Genomic DNA, 27,004 nt, shown 5'->3' on the forward strand with positions numbered 1-27,004 from the left:
ACTCCTATTTCAAATTCTTACAAAATAAAAAGCTAAACATAAAATGAGTTATATATTCTAACCGAAATCTTCGAAAATTGAGAAGATATCTTCTGGTAAAGTCTGAGATTCTAATAGATTACCTGGCTTTTAATTTTCTAAATACAATGTTTGAAATTTGTTCTTTAAAATGCAAAAATAGAAATCACTATAAAACATTATTCTTTAGTACTGAGCAAAAGTCTTGAGTCATCCTTCCATGCCTCTTACAAAGAGATAAACTTTCTTTTAATCTTTTAAAGTGGTTTTGATTGTTTCTTCAGTCTTTCGAGTGGTCTTTTAATGCTTTTTAATGTCTTGTTTTGTTAATTTGACTGCTTTTTCATTCTTTTTCAGAGGAATATTTTGTTGGTCTGTGAACCTTTCAGGGTCTAAAACTTAAAAAGAATAAACCAGTGCTGTGTTGACACGACAACTTGTCAAAGAACCCATTTTATATTATATGTTTAGGTCATTTGTATCATGGATTGTTCCCATTCCTCAGATACTGTTCACCTATCACAGTTCTGCTGATAGTTTCGTCACACCTCTTACTGCTTTTGTCCTTCACTTGTCCATGTTCACAGATTTATTTTAAGCCCACACAATCCATGTTAGGCCAGGAACAATGGCTGGACAGAAAATAAGTAAAAAAGCAGCCAAAGCCCAATGAAAACCTTTGCCTTGAGAAAAAAAAACCGATCAGCATCACCAGAAAATCTGTAGCATTATAAACCAAATAAACAAAAAGGAATTAACATAATTTTGGAGAACCTACAAACAGTAAATTATTTTTGTTTGTCCGAACATGAAAATGGACAGATAATCTGAATACATTCAAACAATACCAAAAATATCTGGTACCGTTTAAATGCTCGTTCCTTCTTCTAATCTCAGTCTTTGTTTGCAGTCGTTACTGATTTAGCATTTATCCATTTGTAAAATGAGAAGCTCAGATTAACACTTGGAGCAGACAAGTGACAAAGAGAAGTAGAAAATTTATTGCAGTATTTGTTCCACCAAAAGGGTATGAATCCCTTTTCCTCTTATTACTAGGGTGACCTAATACAACAAAATCTACATTTACAAAATATCCTCCTGCAATAGGCCACATATACTGCATGCGTAGTTCGAAATAGAATAAATTATATTCAGAGGACTCTGCCATTTTACAGAATGAACAAATAAAACGTGAACAAAAATAAAAATTCTTATTTTCTTTTTTGTTTCTCAAATATCTAAAAGCTAAAAGAAAAAAAAACCATCAGGGTGCTAGTAGTATAATAAATTCCAAAAAACACTTTTAATAAGAACATCAAAAAGACTAATTTCCAACATTCACTTAAGGTTTTATTCTTTTTTTACAGCTTTTTTTGTATTCAGAGATATAAACATTTTAGTTTTTTGTCATGTTAAACTATAATACAGTGGGAGTAGAAATGAGCGACTAGAATCTGCTGCACAACAGCGAAGGAGCTCCCACAACAATGTTGACATAACATTTCCCTCCACGTCTCTTCTCTGATAGCCTTTTAAGGAACAATCTGGGGGGAATTATTCCTTTAATGCCTTCAGGATTCTTTCATCTGAACATGTACACGAAAAAACATGAGCGGTCCCTCAAATATAAGTCTTGTGTTTTTGTATCATTTTTTGCAAGAATAACTCATGTAAAAGTATGTAGTGTCAAATATTCTTGCCCTCTCGCGTTCTCTTACAAAAAATGAGGAAGAAGAGGGGCTAGATAGGAATCCAGTGAAGTTTGGCTGTGTTGTTGGAGGTGACAGGTTGAGGAGGAGGAGGAGCAGGAGCAGGGAAGAGGAGGATTTTAATAAAGTAGAAATGGAGCAAAAGAAAGAAAAAAACAAAACAAAACAAAAAAAATCACAGGAGCCATTAGCTAGCTCCTCCTTCCCGCGCTGCATATAGTGAGCGTAAAGTCTGTACAACTTTGTTGCTCAGTTTGTGGTTGCTGGTCAAGGCAATCTTCTTGTAAATGATGTCTGACTCCTTAATAGTGTCCACCCAAGGCACCAGTTTGCGTCCATCGCGTTTCTTGGCCTCTGCCCAGGGCCCCGAGTAGGAGCCTGCCATCCAGTGGATGCTGTATCCGTTGGAAGTTTTCTGCATGACTCGAGCTATCTGCGGTCGGTCTTTGTATTTGGGGCAGCAGAGAGCGATCACATCCATCGACTCCACTGTCTCGCTCATGCGGCCTGGATCCGAGGAGTCGCCCGCTCTCCTTGACTTTCGAGAGGACTGGTGAGAAGAAGGAAGGTCAAATAAATAAAGCAAACATTAATTCTCACCACATTCTTTCAACTGGAAGTTGTGAAATCATGTTTGAATCTTTTCATCTCACCCCTGGTGTCCTTTCGTCACTATCGCTGTCGTCATCATCAGTCTCTGGTCCCGCCTGATTGCGTGGACTGGGTCCTGACATGGGGCCGGAGCCTCCTAACAGGGCATTTATGGCTTTGTTTCTGATGTTGGCGCTGGCAGATGCTTCCCCCTCCTCATCCTCTTCATCTGGATCCAGATGTTCCATCAGAACCTTAAACTATGAGCGTTAAAGAGACAACAAAAGTTAAGTGAAACCTGATCTAAGTACATTATTAAGCCGCTGATACAAATGAATATAAAATCCAAAACTTAAAGAAAAAGACTCCCAATCAGGGGTACGTGTTCTGAGGAAGCTTTATGACTCACATCTAGGTACTGTCTGACTATCCTCCTTTTTACATCCTCTGTCAGTGTGGCCTTGGCCATGCTGTTAGAGATGAAGTCCATGGTTTGTCGAGGGTTGAAGTGAACGTTGCTTTTTCTGTTCACCGTCTTATCGTACACCTTGGCTGACTCGGTTGGAGAGTACTTCTGAATTTTACTGTGAAAAGACAAAACAAACTATGACTTTCAAGACATACTAGATTCAACTGCGCCAAAGTCAAAGCTGGTCAAATGATTCCAAATGTAAACATCGGACAAACTTTAGAAATAAAATAACTGAAGTCTTGTTTGTTCCACCTGGATTAAAACTAGAGATCAATACTGAAAGTTGCATACGAATGGCCCAGATATGAGGCAAATCGACAGAATGATCAACAATCACTACACCTTATGTGTGAACACTTAAAAGACAATTTAAAAGTACATCTAGCCTGGTTTATATTCTAGAAGAGCTGCTGAATATAACACTACTGCTGAGCTAAAGCCAGTACAAGACAACAATTACGACAGAAAACATGCTTACAGAGGTACAAACCTGTCTGGACTTTACAGGAAAGTAATATAAACTTACAACTCTTCAGGACTCTGCACAATACACTATCACCTAATAAAAACTCACCTCAGCTTTTAAATGCATGCAAAAACCAAGTGGATATGCATCTCATCCTCGGCCAAACAACGTTTAGCAACATTAGCACACTGTTTGCTCTTGTGAAGCAGTGGGCCCGGTAATGCACTTACCCTTTGGACCACACATAACCAGCTGCTTGTGTCTCTCCCTCATAGCCTTCACTGATTGTACTTTGAGACGTTCTTTTACTTTGAAAGCAGCTTCTGATGCTAGGCACTCGACTGTCAACAGAGGCTAACACATCGCCGTCACTCTCACACATTTGACTAAGTTGTGTCTTGTTTTGGGCATGCTAAAAAACAAATGTGTTGCGCTGTAATATCACTGTTTGGTTTAAAAAAAAAATAAAATCACTTAGTGTTATTGTAAACAGTTGGTATAAATAAGTCAGACAAGCTGGGGTCAAGTTTTTGTGCAGTGTGTGACTCCGTGCTGAATACCACTTCTGAACACAACAGGAATTTAAGATCAGTAAGAAGTTCACGGTATGAAAAACTCCATAATCCAGCACCACTGAAAACCATGTAGGCTGAATGTGGTTCAAAGCAAACTCACCTGTCAGAGAATCCATATTGGTTCTTTAGATGTTGTTTGAGCACGAGCAGGAGTAAGATGCCCTGAACAGCGTTGGCAAAGTCCAAGAGACCTGCGGGATTGTCTGGAAGAAGTCTCATTACTTTGTCCACATCGTCCACATCCAGATCATCGAGATCAGATTCAGAGTCCGAGTTTTGAACAGGTTTTCTCGTCTTCTTTGGCCGCCGTACCACATCGTCGTCTTCGCCGTTGTTTTCATTGTCCTCACTGTTGCTGTTTTCTTCTTCATAACTCCTGGAAGAATCACAGTTCATCTTTTCCTCTTCGTCTTCCCCATCAGACGTGTTTTTCCACTCCTTCACTTTCTTTTCCTTACGCCTCGGCTCCTTTAGAAGAAGCTGAAGAAACAACCAATAAGTTAATCAATCACTTCCAATAAAGCTTACCGCAGGTGACATTTTACTGTAGCTAAAACAAACTCTCAGGATTATTCTGTAGGGAGGCACACAATCTTAAGGAAAATGACAAACTGCGTGCCGTCTCATCGTACCTCTCTGAATGTTTGCAGCAGGTTGCTGCCAGAAACGGACAGCGTGATGTCTATGTGGTGCATGATGAAGAGAGGCTCCTCCTGGCTCTGGTACGGAAAACAAGCCAGGTTGTCTGCGATAAACAGCAGCATGTTTACTTCCGTCTTCTGCAGACAGATAAGAAGGGAAGGAAGGAACAATTAGTCAAGGCTCTACCCACAATGCATTACAAACCTTTTAGAATTTAAAATATTAAGAGAAATGATTAAAAATGCATTAGCTGTGTAACAAACAAACAAACAAACAAACAAACAAACAAAAAAAAAACACTGATTATAACTCCTATAAAAAGTTAAATAAGAGTTTTATAGCCCAAGGACATTTTCAGTTGTGTTTTTTCTGGACTAAGCACATGTTTGCAGGTTGACTCACAGCACTGTCATCAAAGAGGTTCAGTAATGAGATGAGAAAAGCCCTGCGATGCTGCCGGTTCCCCCGGATCATAGAATAGAGGTGGGAGCAGAGCGCCGAGTGGGTCTCGTCTTGTCTGAAGCCTCTTATTATGGATTTACGGGACAAAGCGATGGCCTGCTGCAAATTGTACGACATCTTCATCCCGGCAACTGCCTTCATCTGTACGCGATGAAAGGGACGTGTTAGAGCTGGCATTTCAAACAGCTGCTGACAGTTCTCACAGAAACAAAGACACTTTGACTGATGCTGGCAGTTTTCATCACAGGTGTTTAGATACTGCAGAATGACTAAATGTTTCTCTGTAGGCCTGCTTGCGATTATTCTGAGAAAAGGGAAAAACTAAAAAATGTTCAATAAATTCAAACCACTGAGCGACAAGATGAGCTTTAATTTGGAAACTTGACAATACTGAGCTCCAACTCACATGGATGAATCCTGTGTATTTCTTGTCAATCTCCACCAGCTGCTGGTCGGCTTTGTTCCTCATGCTGGGCTCTGGGTCTGTTCCCATCGCAATGAGGTAGGGTACACACTGCACAGACAGATTGAAAATTGTTTGGTTCACATGTCTGCGCTGATGCTCCCATGTATGAAACTGTGCCTTCTGACCACACCAGAGAGCACTGCTGTTTCTTTAATCAGGAGATTTTTGTGGATGCACCAACAGGCTGACACTGGGCTTTTCGTTCTTACCTGTACGGGATGGATGAGACCCTGGTTGAGTGTGAGAGCTATGACGTTGAGAGCAAAGTGCCGTACGCTGGACTGGGTGTGGAAGAACGCCTCCAACACTTGTTTTAGATAAAGCTGCATGATGGAGCTGCTCATCCCTGAAGAAATGTCTCCCATCTCTTTCAGATCCTCTTGTTTCGACAGTTTCTTCCCTAAAAAAGGCAAAAATAAAAATTGTTAATTCATCTTACAATATCTCGTATCCATGTATTAAACAAAAGTACAACAATGTATTAATAACCAACTAACTGGTTAATAGAATATATTGTTTGTTTTACGTTCTGACACCAACAGAATAATGCAGCTGTAATGTGCATGTACAAAAACAAAGAGCTGCTGTACCACACAGACCACACCAGCTTTACTTACATTCTCTGTCTGCTTCCTGCATTCGTGTGTCCTCTTCCTGAAGGTACGTCTGCAGGTTTTTGAGGACCTGGATTTTGAGATTGATGGAGGACGCGCTGTCTGCCAGAATCCCATTGTACAAGGACTTCACCTCAGGCACAAACATCTGGCTGGGATGCATGATCACAAGGAAACCTACAAGAAGAGAATACAAGAATTTATGATGTAAGAAAATAAATAAAAAAATCATATAATTCCATCTCTTGGAGCAAGACAATCTTCCTAAATCTTTTTTTTTACCTAAGCCAATGATGGCTTTGGTCTTGACTTCCTCATCCTCGTGTTTGGTGAAGTACAGCAGCAGCTCAAGAACTTTTTCCTTGATGATAACCTGCAGATAAAATACAAAAACCCATAACTGTCAGGTTAGAAACGGAGTTGTAGAAATTTGTGTTATTTGTTAGCATAACAAACTACTAGTGGAAATTAAAGTTGCAAAGCTGCATAGCTCTGTTTATCTTCGATTCGTGTGAAAATCTGATGCTCTACCTTGTTGGGGCCTTTAAACTCTTCCAAATCAAAGTCGAAGTGTCGAGCCAGTGCCCCCACAGTGAAGAGCGATCGCAGCAGAAAAGGCTTGTTTGCTGCTAACGTCGTGCTGTTGGGATCCTCTTGATGCTGAATCTTAAGCTTGTTAAGTGCACCTGAGGATAAAACCAAAACAAATCTTTTAAATAAAAAGAACTTTGAGTTTGGGTCAGTTTTTGTCAAACTGTTTTGTTTGAAATATGACGTTGCTAAATGCATATCTCACCATAGAATTTGTTGAAGCAAGCCCAGACAAACTTGTAGTTGTGTGTGACTTTGTTCACAACAGCTCCAAGACAGCTTACACAGTGCTGGACCACCTAAAGGAAGGCAGGGAAACCAACGGGTCATTTCACATGATAAGTTAGAATACCTTAAAAAAAAACAACAACAACAACAACAAGTCACTGTCACACACCGTCATGCCATATTTGATGATGAGCTTCATGAGGTCTTCTTCGATGGTGGCGAGGAAAGTTTCACTTGGATGCTCCATCAGAGGCACCACGAGCTCCAAGATCTTCGCCACATTACAAATGACCATGAAGTCATTGGCAGTCTGCAGGAAAAACATCACTTGTTACTGGAGAACCACAGTCGATCCAGCCATCAACAGTGACTTTAAAAGGCATTATTCAACCCTAAGACACTTGTACTATTATTGTAAAAGAAAGAAAAAAGTATACCCCATTTCACTTTTAAAGGTTTACATATGTGAACATTAATCCAAAACAAATCAGGCTTACAATTACAATTTTTCATAAAACTAACAGGTGTTTTAATCACCAACTGGCATTCATACATGCTAAAATAACTGAAGCACATTCGCAAACACCTATTGTTGAGTTATATTTACTTAAAGCTGGGATTTTAATATAACGCTTTTAAAGAAAAACAAATAAAAACAAACATTTATGCAGATAAATTGACTCTCTGCATTGTGATTCCCCCACAGAAATCCACAACACACTAAACCAGAGCTTATCAATACAATCTGCTTAATGGACACATTCTTTTCTAAGCAGACACTGCAAAAGCCAGCATTTGATCTGATAAGCTACATTTCTGGTTGCATGTAAACCAATTTTTGTTGCCACGCACAAAAGGTGTTTGCAAAGCTCTTTTTTTTTCTCCTTTCAAATCAGTTAAGAGGTTAGTTTTAGTTGTGACCTTTTTTTTTAACCGCCCATCTGAGAATGAGTAAAACACACGGAGACAGTCAAGCTGCATAATGAACACAACTTACGTTACACTTTGTGGTCAGATACGGCTGCATGGTCATGGCATGTTTGACCATTAGCTGGGCTCGAATCTTGCTGAACAAGTACAGCGTGGTGATGCACGCCACCAGCCGCGTTGAGTTCACCCCCTTGTTTTCTAAAAACAGAAAAAGAAATACACAAAATCATTAATACAAAACACTTTTGTATTTCGATATTGAAAAAAAAGAACCTGACTGCAACAGAAGTTCAGACAGTAACGTAAAAGAAACTCAGTGGTTATCCAATGAAAACACGTGTTTACCTGCAAGAGACTCTTCGTATTTAAGGATGTGCTCCACCAGATTGTCGACTAGCTGAACACATGCCTTTTTAGCTGGTTTATACGACGCCTCCTCTTCAGATTTAAGAAGCTGCAGCAGGAACAATAATGTTAGTTTCATCAGATTTGAGCCGATTTTGCGCTTGCTGCTCTCAAATGCAAAATTAAACACTTACATTTTGGAGAAGTTGTTCAAACCAGTCGTAACCAGTGTCTCGACACGCTGCAACCTGAGTTAACAGATAGGTAAATAAAATTCATGCATGGCAAAACTCACCATTAAACAAAAAGACAATGAAGCTTTTTATTACATATTTCTATACAACATACACAACTAACGACACAGCCAAACTTACAACATCAGTGATGTTGAGGATTTTTCTGGTCATGGTCTCTTTGTCATGTGCCGGAGTTGGAGTAAACCACAACTTCTGGAATGTCTCATTCACCAATTTCTGGAAGAAGTCAGTTATTGTTATTTCCTACTCTAGTGTGTGTTAAAATATATGTTGCAGTAGTTATATTTATTTACATTGACTTTATAGAATAACAGCAAAAAAAACAGAAGCAGCGGATCCACACCTTGATGCCTTCCTCGTCGTTGACCCTGCGGATCATCTTCACACACATCTCAGTAATCTTGCTGAAGGTTGGTTGCTCCAGACAGATATCTCTGAGAATCTTGATCACCCGCTTTCTCACACTGATACCAGTGTCCTTAACATAGGAAAAAAAAAATCAACTTAAAAACACATGACAATACACTGGTTTGTAAAGCATCACATAAAATTTGCTCCATCACGCATAAGGAGCAAGAGCGTTGGTTTGCCAACAGGTGGCAGTATAAGACTATAAAGAAGAGTGAACTTCACATGAACCCTGATTCACATTTCCATGACAACAGAAACAACAATGTGAATATCTAGGTACCAGATGCTAACATGAAAATAGATTTTAAAACAATCCAGTATAGATAGATTTTATATCTTCAGCAGACATGCCTGTAAAACACTCCCTTCACTAATGTCAATCAGGTACAAGATAAAAATAAAAAAACATTTAAAGCTGCTTTGCTGTTCAGTTCCTGCAGTGTCTTTAAGGGGTCAAACTTTTTTTTTTGATAAATGAACATTTAAAAACATTTATTAAGTATTAATTAAATCAGCGAGAAATCCTCAGTGGAGTCACACAAACAATCAGACTTGAGCTTATTCCAGATTTTAGTCATCTAAAGCAACTCAAACCTCAAAAATGTCCCTGGCGTTCAGTTAATGCTGTGCTGTAAATTGTTCAATCACATCTGCATACACATCAATAGTTACTTACACCTAAATTGTGGAGTTTCATGAAGCACTGCACTCAGCACACACAAGCCAAACCTTTAGCAATTCTTCAGAATTCAATTTCTAATGATCAATAACATCACAGCAAATAAAGATTCCTTACCAGTATCCTCTCTATGAGCATGTCGTAGTACTGCTCAGTGAGTTGGGGTCTGCTGAGCACAAACTTGCCCAGCAGCTCCACAGCTGCCTCTCTCACACTGGTGGAGTTGTCCATCAAACGACCGTGAACGCCTCGCTGCATGTCAGACTACACAAGTGGAGAATATCAGAGGATACAGTATGAAGACTGCATAAAACACATAATAACTACAGCCACTGGGATAAGAACTTGAAATGAGAATATAAAAAAAACTAAAGAATATATATTTATCTTGTTTAGTTTGTGAAATTGGATCACTGAGATGTAGGTTTTCTTCACAAATACAAATTCTAACATACCCTTGCCAGTATGCTGGGGTCCACAGCCACAACCTCAGACAGACATTTCATGGCTTTAGTCCTTACAGCGATGGCACTTTCCCCAAGAACTCGCAAGATCTATGAAAAAAAATAAAATGCTCTAACTACAGCAGCTTGTGTTCAAACAAACTTCCACGCTAAGATCATAATTATAAACTGAGATCATTTTATGACTGTCACGCACAATTTAAAATATACTAAGAGAAACTCAAACTGACCTGTGTTAAATAAATATCAAAGCTCTGGGCGAACGGCCTCATAGAGGCCAAATAACGCACAATCAGACAGGCGTCATCGTAGTCCACAGTGTCAGAGTTCATTCTGTGGAGAAAAGAGAGCGTCATAAGTTCACCATCATACAACTGGCCACGAAGCAGACAAGAGGTTCTCAGAGCAAATTAGACATATTTGTCAATGAAATAAGTGGCCAACTCAAAGTACAGGTCTTCACATCCAGAATTAGAACACACGCATGTATTCTGTCCAATCATTTGTTAATCAGCAGGCCAAATGATGTTTTTTGTAATATCACACACAGGCAGCAACTTGAACTATTGTGATTCAAACATTTCAGTAGCCTGAATCATATAAAATAGAGAATTTTAACAGATATCTCAATAAAGGCTCTGTTATGTAGGAGTGAATAAATGCAGCAACAGTTATTTATTCCAGGTCAATGTGAAACAAAGACAAACTGAGAACTCTGAACTTGTTGCTGTTTTCACTTTTATTAGTCTCTAAAGAAAACACTGAAAACTTAACTGCCTTAATAATTAATTCGTGAGCCTTTTAATGTACACACATTGCTCTGATGCTCCATGTTTACTTTTTTACACTCATAGATGCTTTCTACACTTTTGCTGTTAAAGTGAAGCCAAAAGTTGGAAAGGAAGTTATACATCCTGGCATCTGAAATCCCAATCTAATTTCTGTCCATTTCAAACTTTTAAAATGGTTGATTGTATTTCTTCTTAAAGATCTGCACAATAATCTTTTTTTTTCCTTGCAGAAAATGTAATTTTACTTTTTTATTTTCAATTACAGTTTTTAGAGAGAAACCTGAATCAGCCAAAATTGCAATTGGTGAGTCAGAACCTAAAAATAATAAAGCACTGTGGTAATGGCCTAAAAAACTGCAGCTGGTGAACAAATACAAGCACTTTTCTGTTACATGGATGCAAAGATAAACATCTAATCCTAACTTAGTCAAGAAGATGCTGCAGTAGAAAAATGAACCTAGGAAGATTCCTACTAAGTAAAACTGTACGATGCAAGAAAACGTGTCAAAAAGGTTCAAACTGCACTCAGCAAAGAACAGATTAATCAAAAACACTTTGACTTAAGGAGTACAACAGTGAGACTTCTGACAATTCTTACTTCAGGGTGGTAAAATGAGCCGGCGTAGTCTTAATGATGGTGCGCAGAAACTTCTTGCGTTTCTCTGCACGCTGCATGATTTCACCAGTAGTTTCGATCTCTTTTGCGTGCTGCGGTCCATCTGACGAGTCCTCATCTTTAGGATTCTGGTTCCGCATGGACTTCTCAGCCTCCGTCGTGGCATCGCGGAACCACTGGGCAATATAAAACTTTCTAGCAAACTAGAAGACAAAGAATGCATCAGTATCAGATTAATTGAAAAAAAAAAAAACTAAATGAACTAATCATCAGTGTTTTTTCTATAAGAAATACCAGTAAGAAAAAAATAAACTTTCTATGCAAATTGATGTCAGATATCGGCTCTGGCACAGTCAGCCTGATGTAAACTCACCACAAGTGAAGGATCGGTCTCAGCGTTCTCTTCCAGGTAGTCCAGTAAAGCTTTCTGCAGCTGCTGGGTCTCATCACTGCCTTGAGACTGAAGAATCAGAGGTACAGATTATATAAAAGTCCATCTTATGTATGAAAAAAATGGTACACAAATCCATTGTCATCCATGTTCATAGATAGCATGAAATCAGCTTTACACAGTCTATGCTTCATACACTGTTTTTTTTTCCCCTTCTCTTATTTTTAAGCCCAAAATATCCACCCCCTCCCTGTAAAGTTTCTCAGTCTGTTTGAACGCTGTGTGTGCGTTAAACTTAAAGTTCTCTACCTCTTGTAGGATACGATCAATGGATCTCTGGTCCATCTTGCTTGTGACTGCGTCCTTCCTGAGACGGGCAGCCACTGTGCCAAGGTAGTCTAAAGATGCTACTCTCAGAGCCATTTCTGTCTGTTTATTACTGAACTGGTGCACCTGATCAGGGCAAAAACAGAGAGAAAGACGGACAGAAGGATTTTAGGAACAGACATTTTATACCAGGAGTTTCATTGTACAGTAAATTTAAAAAGCAAACCAATTATTATTAATATATTAACACCTGAGTAATAAATTTGTCAATGTTAATGTGTTGTTTCATTGATACCAAACAGATACAGTGTAGACAATGTACTGTCTTAAGTTACAATTTCACACAAACTACTCTTAGAAAAAAAAAAAAAAGAAAAGTGTTGCACAATTGGCTGCATTTCAAGCATAAAGAGAGGAAGTATTCCTACTAACCAGCAGTCTACCAAGCAGACTGAGCAACAACTCTGCAGCAGGCCACTCTGGTTTGTTTACTGTTGACAGCAGGTCCTGGACAAAGTTCTCAAATAACGGCCGATAATCTTCTTCTCCCTGCTTGCTGCCACACCTGAAGGTAGGGAAAGTAGCAGGAAGCAGCAGGAGGAGGGAAACCAATGGTAAAATAAATAACACAGGAAACGCACGATGAGAAAAAAAAAGATATTGTTGGACTATAATAATAAATACAAACACTATAAAGTCAATAGATGTTTATTAGATTATCTGTAAATAGTGGGGGCAATAAAAATGAAAGCTAGGAACACTTAGAGGGTAAACAAAAATAGGATTAGTCTTACTGTAGAGAAATCCTGAAGTTGACTATACGACCCACTAATATAATCAAAACGTTCACAGTAAATATTCAAGAAAACGTATAATGAAACAATGATTACTTTTTGAGGAAGACTGAGAGGAAGTTTTGTGCTGTTCTCATCGCCGTCTCGTAAGAGTTGGTTATCAAGACATCCTGATCCACCTAAAAAAAAAAAAAATATAAGAAAACAAAACTGATCCTGAAGCGTCCGTTTGCACTCAGGGTCAGATCAGGCTCCGATGTGTCGCATTTATGTGCTTCAGCTTGCCTACTAACCTTGTTGTCATAATCTTCAAAAACATCCTTGTCGCTGGGAAGATGGACCACGCACTGGATCAGCTGNATTCAAGAAAACGTATAATGAAACAATGATTACTTTTTGAGGAAGACTGAGAGGAAGTTTTGTGCTGTTCTCATCGCCGTCTCGTAAGAGTTGGTCCTGATCCACCTAAAAAAAAAAAAAAAAAAAGAGAAGATTTCTTTAAGAAAAGAAAACTGTTCCTGAAGCTGCCGTTTGCACTCAAGGACAGATTAGACTCCGCCGTGTGGCATTTATGTGCTTCAGCTTGCCTACTAACCTTGTTGTCATAATCTTCAAAAACATCCTTGTCGCTGGGAAGATGGACCACGCACTGGATCAGCTGCAGCACCAGAGCTGTCACCATCTGAATGTACATGGGTTCTCCATCCTGGTCTGAGCTGTTTAGTCTTAGACACCAGAGGTTAGGATAACGTGTAAACGGTTATTATGCCTTTCTAAACATATAAAAAAATAATGGAAATTGAAACTAATCATGATGATGAGAAATCTCCCCCTCCCAAACCATTAATAATTTCTCCACATTTAAGTCCTCTACAGTAGAAAAACCACATTATCCATAAATCAGTGCAAACAGACGTTCAAACAGGGTACCTGAAGTTTCTCAGAGAGCGTTTGCTGGTGGGTAGTCTCGCCAAAGAGGTAAAGATTTCCTCCAAGATAAGCTGCCGATGCTTCTCGTAGCGTGAGAAAACCTAGAGGGACAGGTAATACTCTATAAGCTCATAGTTGGAGGAGGGGAACATTTTACAATAAAATGTATGTATTATTTTAAACCGTAGATCAACAAAGACTCACCGCTGTGACTAGTTTAATGGCACACAACTGCAGCTCACTGACATTCTCCACAAAAAATGGAGTGATTCCCATCGAAGAAACCTGTCAAACAAAAATAAAAATCAGTTTCTGAAATGATAAACTGGTGATTGAAATGCAACATTTCTGTAAATATGCATTTTCTTCTTGTTTTTACCTGGAGGATGGTGGTGTCTGTAAGCAGCTGGATTTCTAGGAGCTCTGAAATGTTGCTGACGATGTCACAAACTTTGTTGTACAACATGACGATGACACGCTGCTTGTGAGTGGAGCATTTCGCACGCTTTGCCTTGGAGCTCAACATGCCACCTACACAAATGAGGATAACTCGGTTAAAAACATTAATACTTGCTTCTTTTAAATATGAATAAAACAATCAATGTCGTTAGTAATAATTCTCACCAGAATTAGGTGTTATTTAATGAACTAGAAGTCAACTAAAACCTTTATTTAAATTTGATTAATCTCACCTTAAATACAGCACTTCAGAAAGGCAGGGAAATCCCCCATGAGACAATAAGCCCAACAAAGACCGCTCAAGAAAAACAACTCAAAATCTTGGCCTGGCCTTTTAACACATCATATATCACTTTCATTGTGCATTAACTGAATTTACAGAAAAAAACCTACAAGGTCCAAAGTATCTGGTGCCAACACTCCAAGACTAAAAAAAAAAAACTACCTGAGATTCAATTGTCAGGGCAGGAAGCGTTAATGTTGCGGCTAATAAATGTATCATAATAGAGTTAGGAGTTTATAACGGGTCAAATAAAATAAAATTTAAAAACTGGTCACCTCCGTGTGGATCCACCCTGTAGACAGGATCGTACTGCGGGTACAAGGTGTTCTGAAGGTGGAACTTGGTGTACTGCAGAACCCGCTCAATGACGTCTTCGATGTAGACAGCCTTTGGCATATGTGTTGAGGTCATGACGTTCAGAGCCGTCAGACAAGCGTCGGCAGACTTTGTGACTCTCTCCATTATCAGATCTCTCCAAAGTCTTTCCTCGTCTTCAGCATCTTGGTCCTGAGAGAGAAGGGGGGGGGACAAAAAAATTAATCTCCTGCCATTGCCATTAGTCACATTATACACCAGAAAATGATAAAAACCAGATTAGAAACTTACATGATTCATCATGGTAGAGAGCTTGGATCCATCCTGGATGTTCTTTTCTAGGATGTTCAGGAGCTTCACCAACTTGTCTGATGGGATCTACAAGAACAACAACATTATTTAGGCCCACATCTCAAATATCACACAGAGTTCAAATAGCGTTTTCACAGTATTATAAAACTATACCCTGCTTGTGATGCCCATGGCCTTAATTTTGGCTGACTCGCTGCCAAGCTCATTCAACTGGTGTTTACCGAGCAGCAATTCCTGAGGTATCTCATCGTCATCCGCTGTTAGAAACCAGAGAAAACGTTGGGCAAAAATGAGGTTTAAGGTCTACTTATAAAGCTAGTCTGAAGGTGAATAAACACTGGTAATTACCCATAGTAGTGAAATCCACATCCTCCAGATTTTCTAGTATGTTGTCAATGCTTGCTGAGAACCTCTTGAATGTGGACGAGTCCATTAGTTCTTCCTGGGTTAGTTTGGGTTCATATGCTTTCCTTTTCTTCTGTTTCTCCTTCATCTTCATTTTTCTGGCAACTGAACGAGAGAAGACAGGTTTAGTTGTCAAGCTTCTCTTTGTGTGACAAATTACAAGGTATAAATTTGTTCTAATTAACTTCTAACTGATGGCAAAATGCTTATAAATTTGCTTCAAAGCAACCAAATTATATAATACAATTTATATGTAGAATTCTAAAACCTTACCACTGCTAAAGCAAACATGAAATGGTAGAATACGTACTTTCACTCATGCTGGGCGGCGGCGAGTCTTCGTCAGAGGAATCGCGGTAGCGGCTCCCTGAGCCTCGCCGGCTGTCTCGGTGCCCACTTTTCCGGTGTTCCCCCGAACCTCGTCGCTCTCTTTCTTCAAACTCCCAGGTTCTGTCTTTGTCTCGTCTGTGACGCTTCCTTGCCGCTGTAAAGATTTAACAAAATTAAATCCCTGCACCTAAGAAGCCGACATACAACCGAAACTGCTACACTCTAAATTTATGTTTTAATGCAGTTTTCCTAAGAAAATAAATGACAAGCAGTGAATGAATATACTCACACTCTCCATTTGCGTCAAAGTCATCATCTGAGCTGACCTCAGCATATTTGGGCCTCTCATTTACAGTGCTTCGCTTCCTCTTGTTCATCTTCACCCTTTCACACAAAGGCATGGTGGACTCGATCTCTGCCAGCAACTCTGGGGGAAGTTCCTTCAGGATCGCTGGGTCCACCCCACCTAAAGATTTGACAAGAAAAGGTTCAAGCTATTAACAAAGAAATACTTTCTTCCTTTAGAGGAGTGTACAAAAAAATGAGTTGGTAAAACATAAAAGCATTTGAAACACTTACTTTTGCCAGACTTTCCTGAGGAGAACCTGTTTTTCCCAGACTTGCTGTGTCGAATGAGCCTCTGAATCTGGTCGACCGAGAGCTTTTTTAGAACCACCACAGGCTTGGGCCGCTTCTCAAAGTCCTTCACCAAACCCAGCCTCTCCAGTTTAACCTTTGGCTGGCCCCACATCTGACCTTCACTTGACCCACTGCTGTCCCGGTCACGGTTAATCTGTGGGGGAAAAAAAAAAAAAAGACGAGTTAAGTCAAATTCAAATATCCATGAAATTCAATCTATGCATAATTTTAGACCAAATATATGAACTCTGGAGACAGAAAATACATGAATAAATAGAAATGTAAAAAAAAAAAAAAAAAAAGCAAATTGACAAAGTTTATGATTTTGATGTTAATCCCCAGTGGCCCAATAGCAAAGACATAAAGAGATATCCCACTGTGTTTCCAATGCACCAGTTTCTGAGGTTAGAAGATTAAATTACTGCTGACACCGACAAGAAGACTTGTGCCTTTGTAGGTAAACAGAGACAATTAGGATGATACTGCAGCTAAAAGAAAAAAACAAACATATTTCAGGAGTCACACGCTTGACTTAATACGGTTAGAAATTGTGTCAGTGTCATCATAAAACTAAAATTGCTATTAAGGCTTGTAAAGACAGCAAAATTTATTAAAAGCTTTACTCAGTTAGGGTTTACGATCATAGTGACTAGTTCTTATGTGACAAAAAGTTACCAAGCTACTGTTTTTATAATTATCCTTTTTTAAAAAAAACTGACCTTATACGGACAAACAGAATATGTAAAATTATAATAAATAGCATGCAGCTGAACACAGGTTATCAGATTAAAAATATTAGATCAGCACACTTGATTGTGGGAGCTATGATGCACTGAACTGTGCATTTATACACGTTGTGAGGGCAGCACCTCGCAACATGGACAGGAAGCGTGAAATTTAGATGTTTTTAGCCCAGGTTTTTTAAAAAAATAAATAAATAATAAGACACAGTGGAAGATTTCCTTAAGGCATTTGCTTGTTTGTTTACACACCAACGACAAAAAAACTACTTGATGGTTAGGTGGAAGTTAATGTGTTAACAGAATTTGAAAAACAATGTCAGGATTAAAAACAGGCTTTAAATGGAGAAACAAAATCAAAAAGTGAGCAGGGGGTGGGGGTGATTTGGTTTTGTGAGATTGCAGGCAGTGACAGCTGAATGATTGGTAGGCGGGTAGACATTTGGTTTGATCAGTCCAGATCACCTTAGGGATCTGGAAGTTCTTCAGCGCTCCGGTATGTCCTCCCAGAAGCTGAGCGGGGAAAGAATCTGGAATTTTAGCACCAGCGGCAGATGAGGCCAGTTTGGAACCATCTTGTCTACTGCTGCTCCGACCAGGCTCTCCGGTGGAAGGCGCCTGGAAGCCAAACCTATCCCGATCGCCTCGAGAGCGAGAATCGGGGGACCGTCTGTCTCGACTGCCAGTCTCGCTCCGATGCCTCCTATCTCTTTCAGATTCGCGGTCTCGGTCTCGTCCGTGCTCCCCTCGACTTGACGACTTTGGCATCTCTCCGCGTCTGTCTGAGGACTTTTCGTGATGCCGGTGCTTGGACGACTCCCGGCCCTCTCTCCTGCTGTCATGTTTATCAACACTGTTCTTAATGACTTCCGGTCGCCCATCTGGTTTCAACCGCAAAGCCGTGTCAGAACCCTCCACAGCTGCCGGCCCACTAGCTGGTTCTTCAGGCCAGCGTTGGGCTTCAAGGGCAGGGATGGGGGCGGCCAGACAGGGGTCATGCTGGCCATCAGCTCTGCCTGCCTGCTGGAGATCGATGCTCACCATGAGGGGAGGGCGGCTGGCACCATTTCCAGCTGCAGTGGCCTCCTGTGGAGTCAGTTTGCCAGCATTGCCACCTCCTGTAGATCCACTGCCTGGGGCACCAGTGGGACCACCCGGTCCCCCGGCACCTGGCTCAAGGGGAAAGGAGTCCTGTTTTCTCTTCTTCAGTGGCTTGTCTACAAAAGAAAGACAAAAAAAGGAATTTATTCGATAGTCAATCGCACATGTGCCTTTCAGTGTATGTATTTATTTTTTCTGAGATCTGTCGCATACAGAAAAAAAAGACAGAAGCTCTTTACACTATAGTGTCGCGATTTGTCATCACAGACGAAGCACCTCTTTAAGCTTGTATAGTTTATCACACACAGACTAAAAAGGACAGTCATGTTTGTTGCGATATACACTTCCCCACATAAAGCTGGCATTGTGGAGTGACAGGTGCGCCACTGGCTACAATGAAGAACCGCACGCTCCAGCTCCCTACTCACTCCTACATACCCGCCAACTCAGCTCTGTGACTACCTCTGTTAATGACTCAAAGGCATATGAGTGTTACATCAACTTCAACCCAACACTCCCCGATGCTGACATGCAGGCACAACTCAATATAAGCTTTTAGGTAGTCTTTCGGCTTACAGGCAGCTGATCACTTCAACTAAACTTTTACAGTAAAACACTGTAAAGATTTCGCTAAAGTCCCGCACGACACTGGATATTCTGCATACCTTTATCCTGCACCTCCTTGGAACACTTCTCACTAGCTGCCTCTCGTTCTATCCTTTCAATTTCAGCAAGCGCATCGAGCTCTGCCTCATCATAAGGTGAACTTGAAGGTTGAAGACCGCTGGTACCAACTGCTTGCTGGTGCTGTTGCTGTCGAGCTGCTAGATTTTGCTGGAGAACCGGAACGTGCTGAAAGGCCAGCTCCGTCTCCATTAGCTCCGAGTTCTGATCCATGCCAGTCACAACATCACCTGAGAAATTGACAAAGTGCATACAATTGTTTCCAGGCTTCTATTTATAAAGAACAATATCTCTTTTTTGATATATTTCCACACAGAATGCTTGTTTTTGTTCAGTTAACTGATTCAGTTGATTGGCTTATTGAAAAACCAGAAGAAGAAAAAACAAGCTTACCTGGTGGATCAGATTCATTTGACTTAACCCTGGACAGCTTGAGGGTTAGTTTAGTAGAGTCCTTGTTTGGAGAGCTAACAATGTCATACATATCCTTCTCCTCTTTTACTGTAGGAGCTTTCTTCCTCTGCTGGAGATGCTGCTTCGGGTCAGGGCCTCCTTCCCTGGGAGAGGCTGCATAAGGAGGTGGGGACTGTAGAATAAGGGGTGGGCGGGAACCCGCTACAAAACAGCAACGCAAAGAAGAGACATAAGAAATTGTCCTTCGAAAAGGCAGCAAATAAAAGACGACACTGCAATGACAACCGACAGTGCTACAAAGGAACAAACTACATGCTGATGTTTAAAAGCTTGAAGCGGCTATTACTCCTAACGAAGACATGTTAGGCCAAGAAGAGCAGAACTCTGAAAGTGGGCTTACGTTTTGGTGTTCCCTCGCTCGATGCTGGAGAACAGCCTGACTGTGGAGACCTCAGAGGGAAGGAAGGATTCCTCATGGTGGAGTCGCTCTCCTGGACAATACAGAGGTTAAAAAATAAATAAATAAATTTAACTTTCAATTTACTTTTCATTGCTTTGAGAAGACACAAAGACATTTTAAATGAAAGAAAGAAAACACCCCATAAGCTCTCTGTTTAGTACTGATTTATATACATTTTCCCTTCATCTGAAACTTCTGTCTCTTTTCAAATTTTAGGGATATCATAAACCTTGCATATATTTAGATTGTTTCAGTCTTTCTATAACAAAAATTAAACTGTTTGGAGAAAAAAAATAGAATAAAGTTTGAACAAATCATCTCAGAGTTTTTGATCTTATGTGTGATTTCATTGTCTAAAAATAGACAGTAAGTCTTTGTCAGTCATACCTCAATCCCCCGTCGTTGCACCATATTCATGTAGTCCTCAGTACCAAGTCTGTCTGGGTGGTGATTGGGAGCGCTGGGCATCTGCCCAGAGACTTTGTCCTCATGGATATTTCGTATCCCGCCAGGCACCATCGGACTTGCCACAGACGCTAAAAATAAAAATAATAAAATAAGTTCCCTCCGCTTCTCCCGTTACTACTCATCTGTTTTAACGATGAAACTAATTATTTATTTAATAATTAATATTTATTTAATATTTAATTCAACGTATCGGACCAGATTCTCTAAATGCAAAGCACAAGCATTACAACTAATTACATTTACACATAATAAAACACAATCTTAAGTTGTGTAATTAACCACATTTTTTTTCATGATTGGAGGCAAACATTTATTCCACAGTTCATTGCCCAAAATGTAAACATGCAACACAAGAACGTCTTTCTCCTTGATAAAATTCTAACAGTGTCAACCAGAAACATATAATTTATCAACAAATATTTCAAAAACTGCAAAAGCACAAAATACAACACTAAACTTAGCTGGCATATGCCACAATGGCATGCTGACACTAAGGACTAATTGATGTCAGCCCCGTGGAGCATAAAAGCAGACACAAAAATACCGCACTGTCAAATTTAATCAAATATTTCACTAGTTATTGTTCCATTATTTTTTTGTAATTTAATAACAATTTCAATCTCCAAGGCTTCCCTATTTTGATTTATGCAACACGGTTCCTCTAAACACTTTATTATTGTTATATTCAATTGTTTGATTCTAAAAGGGTTTGAGAATTTTTTATTTAAAATTGTTACATCAAAGGCGACAAAAAAACAATTAAGGATATTCACACAGCTCACCCAGACTGTGTATCACATGCAAATACAAGCAAAGACGCACTGATCAACCCTCATTGTGCACGTGAATATACAATACACACACACACACGGGGTCTCACCTTGTATCTGCTGGGTCTGGTTATAACTGGGCGGTTGTTGGTGGGGGTACTGCTGTATGTAACCCGGCGCAGGGCTCTGAGGAGTGTAAGGACTGGGTACCGGACTGTTCTGCTGGCCCATGTACCGACCACCAGAACCTGTCTGCGGCGCCACAAAACGGCTGAAAAGATTAGAGTTAAAAAAAAAGAAGAAAACAACGAAGGAAAAGGTAAGTAAGCGAGAGAATACTGTAGACAGAAATTTCAAACCAAAAGTGAAACTAACAACATAATTCACATTAGAAGACTATCTTTGTACCATGAATAAGCAACTATTTCAACTATTAAATTATTACTATTTATTCCAGCTTTGGTAATTTCCAGTGACCAAACACACCTTGATGGATTAGGAGAAATTGCAGCAGGCTGAAAGTTTGCTGACTGGGCAGGGCTATGCATGGAGTTCTGGGTGATCTTGAATGGTGGTACCATTGGCTGCTGCATAACATCTAGTAAAAAAAGACAAACACAAAAAGGAATAATTAGGTTTTTATTGTTTAACCACATTGATAATGCTGAAAATGCATTTGTGTCCATACTTTTCTCCCTGAAGATGCCAGGGTTCCTGGCCAGCATGGTCCGCAGCAACAGTGGTGCATCTCCTTCAGGCTCATCGCTCCCCAGGTTGTCTTTCAGTTCTCTGACGACACAAAAATACAGATACATCATTATAAAGACAAATAAAGAGAGGCGTTAGAAGTAAAAAGAGAAAATGTTAAAACGTTTTTACAGATTTTAGCAAACACAGGAGACTTCACTAGACATGTCACTGCAAATTACTGAAATTTAATTCAAATCTACTGGAACGTTTACAAAACATGTACATTTCAATCCTTCTAATACATTTACCCTTTTATTAAGATGTAAAAGGCTCTACCACAACTCCATCCAGCATGTTAACACCATCCACACCCTTATTAATAACAAAAATAAACTCAAATACCGTCATTAAGCAAAGTTAACAAAAACTAAAACTGAATATATGCTCCATTAAAGTAAGACTGAGAGCAGTTAAGCTATGTTGAACAAAATCTAAACAAATTTTAATTTTCACACAGTATAAAGTTACATAATTAAAACATTTTTTTAATTACCACAGCTTTAAAACAAATCCAATGCATGGTATAAAGTTAAAATTCCTGGAGAGTGAATATATCTTCAAGGTAAAATAGCAGAAAGACAAATATTAATGCCTATTTTAATTTGATTTTCAAAAAAGTTTGAATTTTCATCAAGAACATTTGAATGTAGTTAAATCGTTAGAAATCATTCAGAACATCCGTTAAGTCTTTAATGTCTGCATGTCATTAAAAAGTATCGTTGCGTGCAAATAAAAACAAAAAAAACAGTGATGACAAATCTTCACAAATCAGCAGTAGCATCAATCATTTTGTTTTCAAGTTTTACTGAACAGTTTGAAGGAGTTTATGTCAAACGTCAGGCTCTACCTCAGAGAACAACGTTCACAATGAACATGTCACCCTTTTTTTTTTTAAATAAAGAGCAATTCTGCAAGAAAGAGACATAATTTCAAACTTACATGTGCTCTGTGGAGACCTGGTTGAGGCCATGGGCTAACTGGGAGGCCAGATTCTCATCTCGACAGTCCAACAGACGGTTAACATCCTCCGCAATCCTCCCATTGAAGAGGAGACTCTTAGTGGTGGTGGCAGGTAGCGGGGAAGGGAGGGGCAGCTGGTTCAACACTAAGAAAAGAGCATTTCCAGAAGGACAGATTTTAAGTAGGTAAAAATACAGCGGGACAAAAACAACAAACAACATCAACAGGAAAGCATGAAATCCAACAGCGTGGCACTCACAGTCAGTGAGGCTCGCGATCCCAGCAAGAGTGGTGATGGGAACATGAGGCATATCCCCATTCATGCTGAAGGTGAGGGTGGGGGAGTGTGTTGATACACAGGTAGTTCAGGGAGTCGAACGACACCCGTCCTCACATCTCCCGGCACCTTAGAGAGAATATGATTAGTGAGAGAGAGGAAGACAAAAAAAAAAAAAAACAGAACAAGCTGCGAACAGCTGATGACAAAAACCGAGAGAATGAAGCATTTTAGCTAAAAACATACTGACTTACAAAATGAGTAAATAAGCAGAATTAAAAGAGAAAATATTTTTAACTTCCAACATTTTGGGGGAATCTCAAAAACAGCCTATGATATATCCCAAATTATTTGATGCACACATGTCTGCCTTTATGCCTTATTTTTAGTAGAAATGATAAGATGCTCTCACGTGTTGTATGTTAGTTGTCACAGTGTGTTAATTAAATAGTGGAGAAACTTCAGGGGTTTGTTGTTCAGTAACACATTAATAAGATGCCTAACACAGGAAATGACTAGTTAAAAAAAAACAATCTTTAGCCCCAGTACATCTGTAGCTCTTTGTTGGTGTGTACCTGTGATTCTTCTTAGTCTTTCCAGATGAAACAAACATTTAGTTTTAAGCTTCGGTGGCAATCACGAGTTATTTAAAAGTTATTTTAGATTAACCAGGTCTCCCCTGACAGCACGCATACATGTTGTCCAAGCATTTTGTTATGGTTGCCATCAAAAAAATGCATACTCTATTTAAAAAACAATACAAAACAGGTTTAAATACAACAGCAAAGACCTGGCCTAGCAGGCTTATCAAAAGAAATGGACTGAAACTGATTTAAGTGTTTTAACGCTGCACAGCGCCTATAATAATGTACTCTACCTCAGGAGTCTGCTTGTCCTGGTGAAATGTTTAATCACGATCTGTTAATATATACCACATACTGCTCTAAAGAATTTGACATATTTTGGATTATAAATATGTTATGTATTTTGCAATTGCATGACCTTTATGATACCAACGTATATTTAACCTTTGTGTACATGCAAAAAATATTATCCTTTATTATTATTTTTTTAAATATGTTTAACTTGTGAAGTACTCTGGCAGACAGGCATAAAGGAGGGGTCCTTGCTACACGTCTTGCAATGTTTTACTTGACGGATGCCCTTGACCTCTCAGGTAAGATTGTGCAAAAGGTCAAGCAATGGCACGGAAAAGCCATAGGGCGCTCCGAGGAACTTTAAAGCATGCTTCAAGCTGTCTGAATGCGTGGGGCGAATTTTCACATGGATGTGCTACAACAGCAGACATGGCAATGATCACATGAAAAGAAGGCAAACCCCATTTACAATCAGGGGGCGTCAATGATGACATGTCGTTATGGCAATACCTTTTCGAAGAACTCTGTGCAGTCGCCGGTGGACTCACTGACATTTCAGATATAAAAAAAGTCCTACACCTCCACTCTGCTAAAAGAGAACATGGCTCCGTGTCAGATTTTTTTTGCAGCATCAAAGTGCCTTTCACATTTCTTTGGGGGGCAACAGGGTGCCTACAAGAACACCACACAGCAACAAAAATAATGCCAAACAGAGTAACACGTTCTGGGTTTGGTTTTTTTTGCAACAGTCTTCAAACCTGGGACACTTTTGGTAACAACTTAAAAGCAAACGACAGAAGCTCCTTTGCATATCGCTGAACCAGAGACGGGAAGCGCTCAGATCACTGCGCCATTCAGCCGACAGACGAAACTTGTTCTGCACGACCCAACTCTTACGGAGGATCAACAGATGGATAATGTAAACAGCACATTAGCAAAGCGGTGTCGTTAGCATGCCTAGCCTGTGTGGATTTCCTCCGCACGCAGGGGCTTGGCTCTTGGCTGACAGCTGTGAGACTGACAGGCAGGAGGCAGCACAAAGGAACAGATGCACTGTGATGGTGGCGGTGGCGGCAGCGGTGGGGTGTGGAGGGGGGGGGCTGCATCCTCCAGAAGCAAACAGCCGCCGTACGCCTCTTGCAAACAGAGTAGCTACAAAGCGGACCGCACGATCCCCCGAATCATAACAATAACCCCGTCCGAGCGAATCGAGCCGCGAAAGTAACTCCGCCGAGTCAAAACGTCTTCAAACTGCACTCCTAATTAAAAAAAAAAAAAAAAAACAATGCTACGTTTTGGAGAGAATTTTTTTTAAAAAAGGTCCAGAAAGTCAGAGCGCACTCGCGCAAGATGTTAAAAAAAAAACTCATAATGACACTCCTACCGTTTAGCAGAGACTTAGCATCTATTACAGCGCTACTCCGCTGAACTGCGGAGACGCAGCTCACTATACGCTTAAAAACGATCTGCCCTGAAGTTCCTGACTGCTCGGATCTTTCGAGCTTCCCCCGAAGCTACAAGACGAGCTCGAAACAAAATTCACGCCGAACAGCAGCCAAACACTCGCTAACAACAATAGTCGCGTTTTAATAGCTAGCTAGTTATGCTAACTAGCTCTAACTGTTTTTAGTTGGCTTCTAACGTTGCCCCCCAGTTCAAATAAAATGAAGCCGATTCTAATAATACAAGGAAGCGCTAGCCGGGGTTAATGAATCGCGTTAGCCTAGATTTCCATTAAGCTCTCAAAAAAAAAAAAAAAAAAAAAAAAAAAAAAAAAAAAAAAAAAAGTGTAATGGGTACGAGAGCGCGTACAAGTACGGGCAACTGCAGGGATTTCAATTCCGTGGCAACGGCCCAATCCTCGGGCTCGACAAATGACATCCAGCAGAGGCCGAGGCAGAGCAAAAACACACCGAGCTAGCCTGGCTTGCTAGTTCACTAGCTTCCGTTACCTCCCGGTCAACGATTAACGGCGCCGTAGGTGGTCTTGCAACAAAACACAGATCAACGTTAATTATAACAATTGTAATTTTAAAAGTGGTAGGAACAAAAAGCAGCTACGTGAATGTATTTACCTTTGGATGTTGTGCTGAAAGGGAGGGGAATGTTTTAGCTGGGTTTGTGTCCGTATCTCTAGCTCCCCCTTTCTTCTCTCTCGAAGCTCCTCCAGAAGGAACTCGGCTTGGCTCCCCTGCTAGCCGATGAGCTAGCCTGCTATAGCTATCAACAATAATCCGGGTCGGACCGATTCGTTCTTCTTCCGTCACTCAAGGGTGAATGTTTCAACGTATAATCATGGGAAAACATTCGTTCTTCGGAGTTTCAGCCGGTCTGCGCCGACGTAGGCAACGTTTGCAGCCAATTTCGACCGTAAATGATAAATATGACGAATTTTGCGATCATCAAGAGGCTCTCCTCTCGTAGAACAAAATGCCGACCGGAAGTTCAGTCGTCTGACTGACCAAAGATCTCAGGAGTGACTCCCTCCATCGGCGCCAAACAAAATGCCATGCAACGTTTTAGACCCCGGCCGCTAGGGGGCGGCGCAGGATAACTTTGAGTCATCTGGCCTACTCACTTTGTTAAATAAAAAATAAATTAGTATTGTCATATTCTACGCTAAAACAGATCATTTGCTTAATCACAGTCATACATCTCGATCTACTTTATTATTTCTATGTAAATTTCAAATAAAACCTAGTTTTTGTTCACGTTTAGTGACCAAGAAATAAATGACTTTTTTATTTTTGATTGTGAGAACAACCCAAAGCTGCAAAGACTCCAGTTTACAAAAAGGATTTGCATCTTTTGCAAATAAAATAAATTGTAATATATCTTATATATTAGGCATGTGATTCAACACTGACCCTGGCGCAAAGGGGACCCCACCAAAACATTGTGATTGATGATACCAGTCCTCACTATTTGATGCCTGTTTCTTAAATTGCTATAACAGAACAATCCAGACATCCTGGGGATCTATGTGTGTA

The 27,004-nt window shown here is 40.0% G+C and overlaps 1 protein-coding gene across 5 annotated transcripts; it reads right to left on the reverse strand.

Moving 5' to 3' along the window:
• Positions 1-996: 996 nt before the first annotated feature.
• nipbla (NIPBL cohesin loading factor a) lies at positions 997-26,476 on the reverse strand. Of its 5 annotated transcripts, XM_025005418.2 has the most exons (49): positions 26,090-26,476; positions 24,525-24,603; positions 23,119-23,265; positions 22,839-23,004; positions 21,838-21,938; positions 21,636-21,747; positions 21,260-21,420; positions 20,299-20,447; positions 19,852-19,942; positions 19,431-19,652; positions 19,019-19,267; positions 17,718-18,469; positions 16,453-16,666; positions 16,163-16,339; positions 15,854-16,027; positions 15,487-15,648; positions 15,292-15,395; positions 15,118-15,204; positions 14,787-15,018; positions 14,149-14,300; positions 13,974-14,054; positions 13,770-13,870; positions 13,435-13,564; positions 12,936-13,018; positions 12,478-12,610; positions 12,028-12,171; positions 11,701-11,787; positions 11,310-11,530; positions 10,151-10,253; positions 9,912-10,010; positions 9,574-9,720; positions 8,710-8,844; positions 8,484-8,582; positions 8,304-8,357; positions 8,110-8,218; positions 7,832-7,962; positions 7,004-7,144; positions 6,812-6,905; positions 6,547-6,701; positions 6,298-6,388; positions 6,019-6,192; positions 5,611-5,801; positions 5,342-5,449; positions 4,876-5,076; positions 4,464-4,610; positions 3,932-4,311; positions 2,728-2,902; positions 2,381-2,578; positions 1,915-2,277 (listed from the first exon to the last, which is right to left on the reverse strand). In XM_025005418.2, exons 3-49 carry the CDS (start codon positions 23,180-23,182, stop codon positions 1,915-1,917), a joined length of 7,644 nt encoding a protein of 2,547 aa, XP_024861186.1. In that variant the 5' UTR covers positions 23,183-23,265; positions 24,525-24,603; positions 26,090-26,476. The 5 variants fall into 5 exon arrangements, with proteins under 5 accessions (XP_024861183.1, XP_024861182.1, XP_024861184.1 ...); XM_025005415.2 differs by having other exon boundaries at positions 997-2,277; positions 21,636-21,938; positions 24,525-24,600; XM_025005414.2 differs by having other exon boundaries at positions 997-2,277; positions 21,636-21,938.
• Positions 26,477-27,004: the final 528 nt, after the last annotated feature.

The sequence above is a fragment of the Kryptolebias marmoratus genome, linkage group LG1, assembly GCF_001649575.2.
Source record: "Kryptolebias marmoratus isolate JLee-2015 linkage group LG1, ASM164957v2, whole genome shotgun sequence".
Taxonomy (NCBI): Eukaryota; Metazoa; Chordata; class Actinopteri; order Cyprinodontiformes; family Rivulidae; genus Kryptolebias; species Kryptolebias marmoratus.

Coding starts and splice junctions, on each gene's coding strand:
- nipbla (XM_025005416.2), bottom strand. CDS start 23,182: ATGAATGGGGATATGCCTCATGTTCCCATCACCACTCTTGCTGGGATC. Junction 12,172..12,477: donor GTCTGCTTGGTAGACTGCTG/GTTAGTAGGAAT, acceptor TGCCCTGATCAG/GTGCACCAGTTCAGTAATAA. Junction 6,193..6,297: donor CAAAGCCATCATTGGCTTAG/GTAAAAAAAAAG, acceptor CTCTTCTTGTAG/GTTTCCTTGTGATCATGCAT.